This window comes from Calonectris borealis, chromosome 6, assembly GCF_964195595.1.
Source record: "Calonectris borealis chromosome 6, bCalBor7.hap1.2, whole genome shotgun sequence".
Taxonomy (NCBI): Eukaryota; Metazoa; Chordata; class Aves; order Procellariiformes; family Procellariidae; genus Calonectris; species Calonectris borealis.
This window is the reverse complement of record NC_134317.1, coordinates 12,823,678-12,840,012: the sequence shown is the minus strand read 5'-3', so window position 1 is coordinate 12,840,012 and position 16,335 is coordinate 12,823,678. Positions and strand designations below refer to the sequence as shown.

Sequence of the window (16,335 nt, the reverse complement as noted above, 5' to 3'; positions counted from 1 at the left end):
GAAAGCAAGAGTCATCACCTCATACAGGGAGGAAGGTCTCCTCTGCCTGTACTGCCTTGCAAATGAAAACTGCGGAGTAAATTTTTACCATGCTGGAAGGATGTTTAACTGCTTCTGTTACTGTCTTACATGGATGAATCATTGTGTACCACACCCCTGTACATCTCTGCATTAGGAACATACTTGGTCTATTTTAGGAACGTGAGAAGAGGAAAAAGCAGTAGATTTGGTAATGCTTTGTTGTGTATTTTATTCTTTAAGCTGAAGTCTGCAAGTGAATTTGAACCCAATGAAAATGAAGGGTTTATTGTATGGGCTGCTGCTAGGTGCAGAAATGCCAGAAAATACAGAACTTGCTCCTATCGGTTCTGGATCTGGATCACGCATATATTGCAAACATGTTATTGGGTCCACCAGGCTGCCAAATGGTGGCAGACCATTGGTTTTATAGCAGGGACAAAGCTGTCCTTTGGAGACTGGGGGAACCTAAATATCTCATTCGCCCTGAATCAGATTCACTCCTGGAGCTCAGGATGGAAAGACAAATTGTGCTATCTAGCCCACGGGCTGAAGTTTCATTCTTTTGTCCTGCTGTGGCCAGCTAATAATAGGCTATGAGTACAAGGGGCAGAAATGGCATAATGCTTTCCGTGGTTGTAAAGTGCCTGAAAATAAGGGAGCAATCCAATTATTTGTCATAGCTTCCTAGAGGGAGGTTACTCCTCAGCAGTGACTGATTGCCTGGAGAAACTTGGGGTCTGCAAGAAAAACTTGAGGTCTTCAAGCCATCCAGTGATTTTGGTAAAAGAGCCTTGCCTGAAAGTTATTGCTGCTATTACAGCTCACCAAATTATAGAGAAGCATGAAGAAAAAAGCCAAATTCTGAGGTTCTTTGTCAGTCAGGATCTTGGGGAAGCCTTCACGGAACTTCACCTCACAGTTTTCTCCAGCATTAGGACCCCAGTAATTACCATTTTATGGTGCTGAGCCAGGCGTTGTTACGGATACTGTGTTTAGTTCTGATTGTGGATCTTTTCTTAAAAGTAAAGATGGGTGCAGTAGCCAACAATTAAGTAAAATTTCAGCTGCAATTTTTGTATTTCTAACCCATACTTACAGAAATGATATATGAAAAGAAGGCTCTGTGATGGCTGATAAAAAGAATTTAGCAAGACAGGAGTGCTCTGAGGCCACAGCAGTTGGGAGATGATTATCCTTATGCTGGAAAGTGGACTGACTAATCCCCTACGTGCAGCCAACCCTTTCTTGGGTAGAATTAAATTACCCAACAGGAACATCACAATCTCTCTGCTGCTGACGGCTGCGTTCCCCCTCCACCTCTCCCGGGACCTATGGTCTTCTGCTTGTGCAGCCTCCAATTAGGTTTTGTTATGTCCTATCATGGTAACACTGGAGACAGTGCTTAGCACAGTGCCTTCTGTGGAGTTTCGAGGTCTGTTCACAAATCTGTTTCAGTAACAAGGGATTCCGTTGTTAAGGGACTTCTCATCAGCATGACAACACCTTTTGAACCACCTTGGCCAACTACCTCCTACTTTGCAAAAGAAATCTCAGGAGAGAGCAGGGGGAGCCAGGAGTCCTCTGTTCCTCATTCTGGCACTAAATTACTAGATGTCCACAAGCATTTAGTTCAGTGTGGTCCAGCTGGTGTATCATCATTTCATGTGGACAGGGAAGAAGAGAGGCAACGTCAGCTGCCGTGGGAGCAACATGATATGCAGGAGCCATGGCCGGTAGAGCAGGAGCTCTCAGCTCCTTGCCACCCCACACTGGAGCACTGGCTGTGGGGAAGAGCATGACCCCCAGCGGCAGCCTGTAAGGGCTCCTCCACACCTCCAAGGGAATTGCAGTTCCAGAGTAGAGATTTTAGGGCATTTCACCCCAAGCAACTTGAGCAAGGAAGACTCAGGACACCCTCTGACCCAAGTGTACTTTAAATGACTTCCAGACACACAGCTTTGAAAACTGGGGCCCTTTCATGGGGACTGTTGATTGCCATGACGTATGGCCAAAACTTGTCACTTCATTTTTTTTCAGTGGAAGAATAGTGAATAGTTTTAGAAGAGTGTTTTGTTGTTCAGCCTTCTCAAAAGCTTCCCAGCTTTGGGGTTTGGTTTTGTTTTATTTTGTTTTCTTTGTTTTGTTTTGCTTTGTTGTTCCCCAACATTGTTTTAAGTCAGACTTTGACTTCTGTTTGTTGTTCTCTACCTCTTTGTATTTTCCCTCTTTATCACCAGTTTTGATTGGTGTGTTTCGGGATTGCTTAAAAGTAAAAATGGTCACATTGGGTGGGATCAGTGTTACTGGCCCAGACAACTATAGTGTCGGTGTACCAGTAGACAGTGTGTTCAAACACAGGTGTTGACACCTCCGCCTATCTGAGCCTTTTGAAATGCCTGCGAGTTGTGTTCAGAGCTTTCCTTAGAAAAGGAAACTCCTGGCATCCAATAGCCTTAGATAATCGGAAATCCTAAGTTGTTGAAATACAGAGGTCAGCATCTAGGCATCCAGGTTTGAAATTGTTTGACAGTAATTTTGATAGTAACTCCCACCATCTGAATGTGTGGAAAAGGAGGAAGATCATGAGCAAAACTGTTAAGGGATGAGGAACAGTGGCAAATGTGGGTATAGCCAACAGATGATCCACAGATCAGATTTGACCCTGTCCTATGAGTTTTAGGGCCTTTTCCTCTGTGTCACATCTCTTCAAAGTTTGATATGTGGAATCTGCATGGGTATTTTCCCCTGGCATTGCAGCAGAGCAGCACTGGACCAGAGCACTGCACAATGAGGCAACACAGAAGCAATAACCGCTCCTTAGTTTATATTCTGCCATGGGATACAGAAACTAAAAAGTGTTCTTGACGCATTGTTTTGGTTTGTTTGTAAAAATATGACCCATATTTTTCTTTCTTTAAAACCAGGAGTCTGGATTCACCACTTTCATGCGAACCCTGAGAGAAAGAGACCATGAAAGAGTAGGAAAGAAGAAGGATGAATTGTAGTTTCTGCCTCAAAAGAAGCTTTCCGCTGCACTGTGAATGGTTCCAGGTCTTTTGTTAATGCACCTGAGACTTCACATATTCTCAAGACAGAGACTTTTTTTTATAAACAGCCATGGCCATTTTGTACGATTTTGAAATAAAGTGAAACCACTTGATTTTTAAAAGGAAAATAAATTAGAAAGTTGCCATAATGTTTTAAAGAAAACTCAGCATTTTCTCTCATGTTGTGAGACTATGCCCACTGACACTCCTATGCAATATTTTTGTAGTCTGTAGTGTGTCTGTAGGTGATGTTGTTTGATAGGGTGAATTTTTTTTTTAAAGGTATTGCAGTACATGTAAAAAACAAAGGGAACAAAGGGGAGGGGACATGTTTTTTGGTTTGTGTTTTTTTCTTTTTTTCTTAACCAGTGAAGGAAAATGGGACTTGTAAGACACAGATTTATCCAAATGCATTCTTGTGAAATAGTTACATGTTATTCAGTGAGATTTGGGGGAACAATTTTAAGGTGCTCAGGGATAAATAAGGTATCTGAGTTAATGAAGACATTAACATTGACCAGTCCAGATCTGCTGGTTTCATTTAAATCTCTCTGGTCTTTAAATCAGGACTGTTTACATACCTTTATAGAATGTATTGAGTGAATTAAGCCAAGTATCAAAAATCAGCAGAGCATGGGTAAAATTAAACTAAACCCTCCTTTTTCGGCATCAGTATTGTCAAATGCATCTGTAAGTTATGGCAGGAGTGGTTATCTTATAGGGGTATACAGTTACCCTTATAGGGTATACAATCTCCCTTCAAATTACGGTTGGGCCATGTCAAATATGTGTTGGAAAGTGTTATGTTCAACTGTTTTGATAAATGCATAATACTTTTGATAATGCAGAAATTATGTACATTATGTGTTTACATTCCAAAAGGTTATCTGCATTTGTATGTGGGATTTTTCCTTTTTGCTCTTTAAGGAAGTTGCATAAACAATCCCTCTCTGACAAAATCATCGCTGTAAAACCTGTATTAGCAGCAGTTGAAATGTGTTACACTTGTGATGCTTTAAAAAAAAAACAAAACAGACATTGATCTGGAGGTACTTATGTCTTCACAGAGGGGAAAGGGAAGGATAGGAAGTTGTGATTCACTTTGAACTAAAAATAAATTTTAAAAGAGACAAGTATTTTTATCATTAATCAGCCTTGTTCAGCTTCTTCCCCGCTGGGTGAACAACCGTAGCTGGTGGTGGTTTAGGAAGAGCCAGCACACGCAGGATGGGTGCCCGCCACCCCTTTGCTGGGCACAGCCCGGTGTCCAGGTGTGCTGGGCAGTACGGCGGGGTGTTTGGCGGTACGGCGGGGTGTTTGGCGGTACGGCGGGGTGTTTGGCGGTACGGCGGGGTGTTTGGCGGTGCAAGCGTCGGCCTCCATCTGCCTTGGCACTCAACGGGCGGACGAAACAGCTTTTTACAGTGAAACGCTGTGCCTTGGGTCTGAAATCTTCCTCTTGCTCCTCAGTCTGCCCATCTCATTTTCTTTTGCTAGTTTGGATCCTTGGTGAAGGCCGTGCTAATGGACAACTCGGTGCTGTGCTGTGCTGCTCAGGAGGTGAATGGCATCTTACCTCCTTCCTGGATATTTTTTCCTCCTCTCTCTCGCCCAATTAATGGCACTGTATGTTTGGCACTCGTTAAGCTGCTGAAGCCATTAGTGAGTAATCTGGAATACCGGTAGCCTGATTGGCCTTGTATGGTAGCCAGCTTGTTAACCATGACATCAATTTGAATGGCAATGGAGCTGTGCCAAGTATCTTCTCTTATTAGGCACCTGATGAGTCTCTTCACTCAAAAAATCGGCTGCCTGGTAGTACATAATATCCTAGTGTGAAAGTAGCTTAGTTTATTAAGTCTCTTACTGTGTGGTTTTTTTTTTTTTCTGTTAGCATAGTTACTTCATGTTGTGTTTAGTACTTTTGCATAAGATCATGCTAATTCTTTCAAGCTATCCTCACATTCATAGCAAGCATTCTGCTCTGCATTTAGGAAATAATACATATTGATGCTATTTGATTTCAAACAGGAATTCTTTTGCTTACCAGCAAATTATCCAGTATGATCAATCCAGAACTTGCTGCATTTTTTTTTATCTCAGGGTCAAAACAGCTGGCATTAAAGAAATACAGCCTCCAGAAATGCTTGAGCATTTCTGTGCATAGGCTGTGCCTATGTTTGTGCTAATTGCTGAGAAATGCAGGCTTCTTCAAAAAAAAAAGAAAAAAAAATCATAGCTTGCCAATGGTGACATCACTAGTCAGGATCATTCTGAATTATAGGCTTTAGTAAATGTTTAGGGTAGGACAATTGCACACTCTGCTTCAGACCAGTAATTCCTTACAGCTGGTTACACCATAATAAAATTAAAATTAAGGATTCTCATTTTTCCCTTCAGTCTTTTGTCAGTTACTTCTTGGACTTGGGCATTCATTTTTCCTTGGTTAATCATGTGTTAATGCACAAATATAAAATATTTGAGAATAATTTACCTTCTGTTACAGGGTCATGACTCATCTCATCTGTTTTATAGTCTGAATGGTTTTTGAAAAATACAGTTTTGAACACCATAAACGATTACATCAAATGGCTGACAAAAGCTTTAGTTACTGTGAACTAGAGTGTACCATGAGCTCGGAGCTTGGCTTCCAAGCCTTTTTAATTAGTAGACCAGGATCTCAGTTACAGTGTTGTAATTCTGTTGCCTCCAGTAAAGCAGAAGTTGGTGTTTATATTTGCTAGTGAAGTCAGTTTTTGTTTATATTTGCATCAGTCAAGTTGAAATTTAAATACTTTATTTTTTTCTACAAACTGTGAATGAAAAGTATCTTATATGCAAGAGCTCTTATTTTGTATAATTAAACGCTTGGTCATTTCACACACTCAGACTTTCCAGCCCGTTCTAGTAGATGCATAGCCCAGCGTTCACAACCACAGGAATTTCTGCCATGGTTAAAAGTGAGTAATCTGGGCTTTCAAAACATGAGTCATTTATCAGCAAGAAACTTAATTGCTGATAGCAAATGGTTTGCAGTGAATCAGAGATTTTGCTCTTGCAATTATGGATTTGGTCTTTCAGCCCTTTTAAGGTGTGATTCAAAGGTCTTGGGCATCCACTATACAGTTAACCCTAAACACATTAAATCTTGTTGAGGAAGGGTAAAATGTGTACACAGCAGAGAGGCTGAGCAAGGATTGTGTGTCACTTTGTTCCTCAGCATTGGCTTAAGCAAGATATAAATAGCCCACAGGTCTGTGTTAGTCCTGTTGTGTAGTTGGACCAAGAGACGAAGGGGAGGAGGACCAGTAATAGCTGGATAGGAAATGGCCTCAAGTTGCGCCAAGGGAGGTTTAGGCTGGACATTAGGAGAAATTTCTTTCCTGAAAGAGTGGTCAGGCCTTGGAACAGGCTGCCCAGGGAAGTGGTGGAGTCACCATCCCTGGAAGTATTTAAAAGATGTGTAGATGAGGTGCTTAGGGACATGGTGTAGCGGGTGTGGTGGTGTTGGGTTGACGGTTGGACTCGATGATCTTAGAGGTCTTTTCCAACCTTAATGATTCTGTGATTCTATGAATACTCTGGGATATGGGAGACCCAGGTTGGAGTCCCAAAATGAGCATAAGCTTATATCCCAGTCCTCTGCAACACAAGAAGATAATTTGGCTTCTGTTGTAAAGGAGTTATCCATCTCTGACCCAATAACTACATCCTTATTTGTTCAAACTAGAGTAACTCCTACAGGAGAGACTGGAAGAGATTTGCTTTCCAATCTGAATGAAGAAAAGCAACCTAACAAATGTCCATTTTCTCTTTCCTCCCCCTGTAAAATTGCATTCTGGATCTGATAGCCCCATTGACCCCCAAGCCCCTCCTCACTTATTGCAGTTGGGTGAAACAGACTTGGGAGTTCTTCTAAACTCCCACCCAGGCCAAATTAAGTTCCTGAATCTTGCTGACTTAAAATTCTCTCAATAGTCATCCACAAAGATGGATTGATATTAATGGTGAAGATTAGAGGGGTAAGATGCAACTCCCATCATGAGTAAGCTCTAAGAGCATGCTTCAGACAGAGACTTGTTTCAGATGGAATTGCTTCACGGGCTATTTTGATTTTAGAGGCTAACTGCTTTTCAAGGGAAAAGTCCAGACCTGGTGACTTAGCCTACAGTGTTTTCTTAGTCTGTTTTCCTTTTAAAAAATAAAAAGCAAAATCACTCTCCATATTCTTGATAGCGCTGTATTACGAGAAAGAAATGTTGCCTATATGGATTTCCTAGAATAATACTAAACCCCTGCTAACTGCCTTTTACAAACTATGAAACAAGCTATTCGCTCAAAACGACACTCAGGGGAGTGGGGACTGTTGTCCACGTGCACCTCATTTTAATTTAATAGGCTTTAGTGTGATTGGGTCCGTAATGGTACACTAGGATTGCAGGAGTAAATTCTGAAAACTGAGAGGGGGGGAAAATGAGCTTTTATCAGCAGGTGCTGAGCGCCAGGGCCAAACGCTGGCGTTTCCTTTGCCTTTGGCAGCCCAGCATCCCTGAGCATTCCATGGCTCCGCTGGAACTGCCGGTGTGCAGCCCTGTGGCTAATCCAGCTGTGTACATAACTGCTGTGTGCTGGAACTGATTGGAAATCAAAATTTCTCCTGTTATTTTCTTTGGCTGGTTGTGAGAAGATGCTATGCTTTCTCTGTGCATCCTGCTTTTATTTACCGATTAAGGAAGGAGGGTACTTGGGTGTTTCTACAAAGGAAAAGACTCCAAATGCCATTTTATCTGCTGGCAACCAGGACTCCTGGAACGCCTGACTGACCAGCGCTGCTGAAATACTCCCTGCGAAGCACCCTCGACTGGCTCGGCTTTTGCCAAGGTTTTGGCAGGCGCTGTATGATGCCATGTTGCAAAAAATCTCGGTATCTAAGGCAGCGATTTCCAGACTGTGGTTTCCGAGGAGTTAAGCTGAACTGTAAACTCTGTGTATTCATCAGCCCGGTGTAGCTGGTTTTGAGGTCAGAAAAAAGATTCAGGGAATCGCAGCTCCAATGCTGGCCCATAATTAAAGCCAGGAGGATGTCCAGGAGTTTCCACCCAGCTGCAGGAACTAGTCCTTGGTTTGTAAGATTCCTGCCCCTGGAAGTCCTCTGTCCTCCTGCCCAGAGCACTCACCACTCTTGCAGGGAGATGGTGCTCCTTAAGGAACAGTTATTCTGTGTTTGCTTAGAAAGCATCATAGTGCTAATTATTCTCATTAGCTTTGAGCCTCTAGTAAGTTATATCTTTCCTATTGCTCTTCCGTCACTCAGTAATGAGAACCATTTAGTCAGATTTTGCAGATACTGCTCCCTCCCTCTCTACAACACGATTCCCTGCAAGCATTCATCATAGGAAAAAAGCTTCTGCATGAACAAAATCTTTTCAAATTAGTCTCTGGTGCCCCAGTTAAGTGGGTGTCTACATCACAGGCATGCAGAAGAGCTTTCTTCATTAATATGTGCAATTCTGCAAGAGCCGATTAGCTCTTGCAGCTCTTTTGGTAGCAAACGTGTAAATCCGTCACACTCCAGATGCCAAATATGTGCACAGCTAAATTATAGGGAAGTAAGAAACTGCAAGAGTTGGGAGTCTTTACTTGGAAAAAGAGGTCCTTATCCATTCATTAAATTGGAGTTCTGGATTTATCTAGAGCATTTGTCACTTCTCTGCTTTGTCATTTTTCTGCTTGCAAAGTGAGTAATTCTTCCTGTCATGTTGATGGTCCTTTCAGTATGTGTGGGTGTTTAATTTTGTGCCTAACATTTGTAACAGACACCTGATATCTAGTCTCGGTTCCCATAAAACAACAATAACCACAACATAATGCAACCTTCCTTGCACAGTGAAATCAAATTAATCCGTTAGTAACTATGTATTATTTATAATCCAGTTACCATCACTTTTCTTGATCTTTTTTGTTTGTAAAAAAACTTGAGGGAGGGTGAAATTAGTTTTTTTTAAATGCCTGTGTTTTTTAGCCAGGGCAGTGCTGCGCAATTAAATTAATGTAATAGTGTATCTGCCAGCACAGGGGAAGCACTTAAAAATGTCACCTGCCTATGGGGAGGGGCTGGTCCGCTGCTGCAAACCCTAAGTGCCCTCAGTTGGTGACTCCGGGACAGACCAAGGAAATTGGCCGGGATGGCTCCCGCCTGCACATGCTTTTACTCCTCTTCATGCCAAGCAGCTGCAGAGCCGGCCCAGCCTCGAGGCCTGGACTCGCCCGCTCGGGCCAGCCGAGCACACTCCATTTTGCTTTCTCTCGGCGTGCAGCACAGACCCAGCTTGATCTCCAGCGAGAGCCGTATTTTGGAGTTACCTTCTGGCCATACAGGTTACGAGAACAGAGCTTCCCGATTCCCAAAAATTCTGGCGTGGGAAGCCATCTTTTTCCAAGCTGAGCATAAACTCTCGAGATAACGTTTCCTAGGAAAACGTGCAGCATAATAATGAAGCTCCCATCCTGTAGCCTCCAAGTTGCTGGTGGGGGGATGCTTATTACTGTACCCCAGCCCATGAGCATGGAACAGGGTGATGGGGTCCAGCATTTCCTATTGCATCCCCAGAACGTACTGAGACCTCTCCGAGAGGGTAGGATTTGCTTACCGAGAAGGAAAGGACAGCTCTGCGCCTGGGCTGGCCTGCAGTGGGTACGCAGTCCTCCCCAGTGACAACATGGACAAGACACGGCGGGCTGAGGCCTTTATTTTTTTCCCTTTTCAAAGAGGAACAAGCTGCCTTCAAGGCAGACCTTCCCTGATAACAGCGGGAGGAGAATGGGGCCACGGGAGAGCTGCTGCAGAAATGCAGAGCCTCTGCAGGTCCCTGAGGACTTTGGGGTCCATCACTCCTTCCACCTGCAGGAGACCACAAAAGGATAGCCACAGGACCCCTAACTTTCCTAAAACTCACCCCTCTGCCAAAGCCTTCCTTAGGCGAGAGAGCAGAACAAAAGGAGGGACTGCAGAAGTCGCAGAAGCAGAGTTCACCGTGTAATAAAGTCATGTCTCTCTGGGAAGGTACCGCAGTATTAGGTGCGTGAGGTGTGTTTTGGATGGATGTATAATCTTAATTGTTGTGTATTGTTTGAATTGTAGTCCCAAGATCCAGGTCCTCATTTTGCTAGATGCTGTACAAATATATAAGAGACTGTCATGCACGGCAAGGCTTTTATTATGTAAAGAGCCAGGTTGGGAAAAAAGAAGTAGCGTTATCTCTCTTTTACAGATGAGGCAGCGAAAGGAAAAAAAAAGGAGAAAGCATTTTGCCCAAGAACACACGAAGTCTGTGGGTCAGTGGTGGACTTGAAATTCAAGTCTCGATTTAGTTTCTTACCAGCTCTTCTTTCAATTTGTGTACTGCCTACAACATAATCAAAAATTAAGCACAAAGAAAACAATACCATGTGTAATTTATTTCTATCTGTAACAATCATCCAGTACCTCAGCCAAATCCTCCCCAACTCTTCTCTGTTTCTTCAAAACCTGTATTTCTTCCATGCCCAATGCCTGTGATCCCCTTACAGGTCAAGTCACTGTACGTGTTGTCCTTTGATTACTGCAACACATATCATGTTTGATTTGGACTAGAAAACTGTTCGGGAAAAGACCCTGTTCCATGTGGGGCCATGTCTCAGTCGGAGCAGCCTGCTGAATTTATATTCCAATCCTTTTAAAAAGTGGTACTAGCAGTATTTAGAATAAAAAAGGATACATATACATCTCTGCTAGTGAATATAGTGAGGCATCTAATATGTTTATAACTGCTGCTCAACCCTACCTGTTAGTCAAAAATGCATATTGATGTAAATAACTAATATATACCAAAGACAAATAAAACATGGATTTCACTCAAAAGGCACAATGTATTTTGCTTTGTGTACAGCAACATTTTATGTCAGGTTTTAGGAAAGAATGTGGGAGGAGAAAATTATAGAAGTCATGACAGTCACTGGAAAACACAATAAAATGGAATTGGTATTTACTAAGGCTAGATAATACCAGACTAATGCAATAGCTTTCTTTGATACAGTAATTAATTAGCTAGACAAAGAAGGGAAATCCGACTGTCTGGACTTCAATAAAGTAGCTGATGAGGAGCTGTGTGTAAAATTTTATCTCCTACCTGGAGAAGTCTCGAGATTTACAGAGGAACTGCAAGGCATACACGATGTTAGAAGGAGAGAAGCTGAGCTGTGTTGAAAGGGAATTATTCAGAGCTCCTAAAAGGTAAGTCTTAAGACTGATTATTATTATTTTCATTAATGACCCATTTGGAAAACAGAGGTGTCTCATCATTAAAATGTATCAAAGTCACAAAGTTAGGAAGTATCATCGGGGTAGAGAAAGTTTAGAATATCCCACAGCAAGAACTGAATGTCGTTGAAGAGCGAGGCCACAGAAGTAGTAAGAGAGCTAGCAGCAGAAAAAATTCTGCAGGAAACTAGCAACGACACAGAAAGATTTCTAACCGTTTGCCCGAGTGCGTTGTGGGCACGGAAAAGGCAACTGAAACTCTAAAATGCAATAGGAGAGACATTCCAGAAGAGCAAGGGAAGCATGAGCATCCTTGTTCCCCAATAAGATTTTGTTTAGAATGAAATGCATGATTCTGATCAATCGTGTTAAAGAAAGCTGGATTTTTAATGAAACGGGTACAGAAAAGGGCTGCTAAGCTGAGGAAGAGACTGGAGAACCTTTCATGAAAGGAAAGTGTGCGTACGCAGCTCGTTTAGCCTAGCAGCTGAAGACCGAGATGCGGTTTGATTACTCTTTGTAAATACATCTGGTAGGGGAAATATTAAAGGTAGGCACTCTTGGCATATGAGCAAGCAGGTATAAATTGGCTATGAATAATTTAGACTACCAATTAGGTGTTCTTCATCCACCTGCATAGTGAAGATGTAAAAGTTATAGGGACAAAACCATACCTAGTTTTAATGTAAGCTCACAAAATGTATTAAATGGATTATGTGATCCAGTTGCCTGCAGTACCTAGGGACTGGATTTGATAACCCAGAAAGTCCTGCCGGTCCTGTGTCTTAGTATATTCCTGTGTCTTAGTGGGTTTCTATTATAGTGAGCTACCACCTCCATCTTATAATCTTATTAGATATTACAGTACCTAATAATCCCTTCAGTCCTAAGAAACCTTTCTATCCTTCTGAATTAAATTTCAAATAGAACACCCTAACTGTGGATTACAAAGCTATATGTGTTTTTTTTTCTTACTCAAGTAAGTTTGTTGTGGCTATTATCATAAACAAAGACAAATTTCTTTAGGGACCAAGAGTTCCTTGAAGATAAATTATAGTGTTTATGGCACAACTGTACTAGCAAATAATGATTTTCTTATTTATTGTAATTGTTTAAATGGCTCCTAATGAAATTTTTGGCCTCATGAAGTGATCAGCTTGGAATGACTTTCCCTTCTATGAAAATATTTAAATACAAACAAAGTCTGCCAATGTGTTCAATTACAGTCATGTAGGGAACTAAAGGGATTATGTGTACTAGGAGTATATTCACGCGGCTTTCCAGATCAGCTGCTTCTATCAGAGAGGGAATAAAGTAAGCGGAAAAGCCCCAAAGAGAAAGCGTTACTGTTGAAATGGCTTGGGACACGATCATCAGAAAAGCTCACTTGAGTTATTTCCATAAGCCCACAATGCTGATGGCCCTGTAAATAAAAATGCATTAACAACATGTCGCTTTTCAAACTAATTGAGATGCAGCGTGAAGATTACTTTTCAGAAATATGATGTTCTTTATGCAGGAGATCATGCTGGGCCCTGCTGCAACAAGAGCCATTGGGATAATGCTGTATTTTGTTCTAACATCTGCATTTATTACAGTGAGATACTTTATGTGACATTTCGGGGTGGCTTCAGACTTGTAAAGCCCTTGAGAATTAAACACTATTGTTCCATGAAAGAAACTCTTCTGCCCAGCACAGGCCCTTATGACTGAATCAGCGGAGAAGGCTTTTAAAAGACAAGCAAGGAAATAAACTGGATATTCTGCTGATGACTTTTATGACCTTGCTCACACTTCTGCTGATGCTGGGTTAGCAAGAACAGTTCATTCCAGCGAATATAATCTTAGCTCTTGTGATTATGGACACAGGTTTCTCTAAAACCTCTAAAATCAGATGCAATTTTTTTAGAGTGCAGAATTGTTAGAAGGTGATGGGTTCTTAGCCAGTGCCATGATTTCAGGAGCCTGATTTGGAGTTTTAAGCACTCGTAAAGAAGCTGGGCTGCACTCAACATAAATTCACTGATTCAACATATCTGATTTTTCATGGGAATTGGCATTACCATCCAAGAAATCAGGAAGCACGCTAATGGATTAGTAGTCTGCTTTCCAGCTAAAGCCCCAGCTTGAATAATACCTCCAGCTTCAAGCACCAAACTTTAAGAAAGATACAGGAAAAAGGTCCAGAGAAAGGAGCAATAGCATTATAAAGATGTTTAGTGAACAGAAGGGTTTTTTTTAAAAAGATGAAAGGCTTTAGGTTTAATTAGTCTAAATCAGAGAAGGTTTTTATTCTCTATGTAAAAATGGGTTACAAAGTGGATCAGCAATCTGATATATTCCACAGTTTAATTTGCTGCAAAGAAAACTGAAGTTGAATTTTCTGAATGACCTTCTGAGGGTCCTTTCAGACCTTTACCTCTGTGCTTCTCCTCTGACTCCATCACCAATGAGCACAACTACTGCCAGCTCCTCAGGCTGGATATTTTTCCTTGGGGAAACTTGATCTAAAAGTTGTGTTTAAATCCAGTGGACAGAGCCTAAGGGTTTGTCTTCCCTACGTTTAGTCATCTAAAACCGAGGCGTGTAAATGCGGCTGGACATGTCTGCTCCCCCTGCAGTGACTGAGGAGAAATAGCAACAAAGAGCTGCTTCACAGTGGGCAATTTCCCGATCATTAGGCTTTGGTGAGATAAATCCCGTCCTAACTTGACTCTCAACGTTTGCGGTTGGGTTTTGCCTTCAGCTGGCTGATGACCCATCAAGCAAGCACATGGCTTCATTATTTCGCTGTACTCATGAAGACACACCTTGCTGCCATCTCTGAGGGGTTTGACACCACAGGGACTTCTTTGGCACCAGTCCTTCCCGTCCAGCTCTCTCTTCAACCTCTGATGCTGTCCATACCCTGTCTCGTACTCTTCTTCATCTCTTCACCTCTTCTCCTCCTTTTGAAACATCTACATTCCTCCACTTCGGTTTCCCTTTGCACTGGCTGGATTTACTTCTTACGAATCTGTTTTATCTCTGGCTGCAGTTTTCACTAATTTATTCACTGCGTGGTGCCCCTCTAACAATGTTCTATTGCTTTCGTGTCTACTGACTTTCGAGTCAATGGGACAAGAAAAAGACCTATTTTAAGTGTAACTGGCTCGTTAGCCATGCAAATTCTTGAATGACAGGTATGATTTAAGTTCACCATGAGAGCTGGGAGCACTGGAGCTGTAACCCCACTTCTGACTCTGCCACTACTTCCCTCAGTGACCTTGTGCAATTTATTTAGCCTTTTTGGGGCCAGGTTCACCTGAAAATAAAGAATATTACAGGTTTTTTTGCCCTAGGAATGTGTAAGTCTTAACTAATAGATGTGTATATAATTTTTGAAGTCCTGTTTATGTAAATGCAAAATGCTTATCTTTTTTCCTTCAAAACATTTACAAAAGGTCAAGAGAATTTTAGGGTTGAAAGATAAACAGTTCAGAAGAACTAGGAAAATTAAAATTACACACGCATGCACTTATCACAAACCCTTAGGCAGCCTCTAATTAAGTAATCACTACTTCTCAGCATTATAGTAGATACTATCAGAAGCTGTTAAATTGTGTAGCAGCTTGTAATACTGTGCACTCTGTTTATACAGGATAAGGACTCTCTGGAAATTATTCAGATTAATATATCATCTTCCAAATGCATGCTACAGTTGTGCCTAGTCAGCCAGGACTGAGATGTTCCTATGCTCAGTTCTACAAAAGCCTGACAGGGAACAGTTTCTTCCTGACAGGCCAAGATACTAACTTGGAGATGCGAAGGTGCTTATTCAAACACGCAGACCCTCCGTCCCTTGCAAGGCTGAAGCCAGACTTGTTCGTGGTGCACGTCTTTGGCAGTTCCCCCCAGCAACCAGCTTTCACTGCGAGAAGGATGCTCAGAAAAGGGTCTTTTTCCTCTGGTCTCCAGGGTATGACTTTTTCCTTGCTGCTTTTACATTCAGAGCAAAACTACCTCACCAAGCACCTGCAGGCGACCTCTCCTGCAGCGGTCCCTCTGCTCACCCATGCCTGCCTTCCTCTCCCGCATCTCCATGCCACAGGCGTCTCCTGACCCCCTGCCTCACTGCTTCCCTGTCTCATTTTGAGTCTCCTCTGAAAACAATTTTCCTCTTTTTGCCAGTCTTCCCTCCACCTCTGTTACTCAACTCGATGGCCATAGTTAACCTTGTACCCCTTGCTGCAGCCTTGTTTGACACAGAGAGCTCAATTCCTCAGCTTGGCTGAGCTTTGCTTGAAGCACGGAGGAGAAAGCCTGGAGGCTGAAAGGGTGAAATTAATCTCCAGCAATAGCAATTTACACCTGGTTGTAAGATCCAAGAGATCATTTTACCACACCTGCATCACTGGCATTCACAGACACTCCTCTCAAGAGTAGGCAGTGAGGTGACACCCCACCGGTATCTGGGCTCGCCATAGGTGTCCACTTAAAATACTTTATGCTGCTTAGAGAAGGCAGACTTGAGGCTGGAGAGTGTTAACGTGCTTCAGTGCCGTCCTCCTGATTACCTTGCTCCTGAGTGAAGCTCAGTAGAGCCCAGAAGTCCGGAGTGCGAGGTTGTTACCTCTACCGCAACGCTCTTTGCAATGCTACAAGCACTTGGATAGTGAAGTAGTAACAGATGGAAGGAGAAATTAAAAGGCGTTAGCGAGGAAGTAAGCTGCTTTCATTTGAGATTTGAGCCAACAGACTAAAACTGTATGATACAGTAGGAAAACAGTAAAATTGAAGAGCAATACAGGGTGAAAATTATTAATGTATCGGTAAAGAATGTAGTTTTAAAATAGGAATCTCACTTTGGGATTAGTAATGAGATTCGCAAACTTTCATTTTTGTATTGTCATTTACTGTTGAAACATGCCCAGTTGATTTGTCTGGAAATGAGTGAAATTAGTCTAGCAGCTGGTGTCATCTCAGTGC

The 16,335-nt window shown here is 42.2% G+C and overlaps 1 protein-coding gene across 1 annotated transcript in view; it reads left to right on the top strand.

The window, feature by feature from the left end:
- The window catches only part of PDIA5 (protein disulfide isomerase family A member 5), a 106,023-nt gene extending 100,190 nt beyond the window's left edge, over positions 1-5,833 (top strand). Inside the window, exon 17 of the mRNA XM_075152866.1 lies at positions 2,946-5,833. Coding sequence (XP_075008967.1) covers positions 2,946-3,026 — 81 coding nt within the window. The 3' untranslated portion in view covers positions 3,027-5,833. The remainder of the gene's footprint in view (positions 1-2,945) is intronic.
- The last annotated feature ends 10,502 nt before the right edge of the window (positions 5,834-16,335 follow it).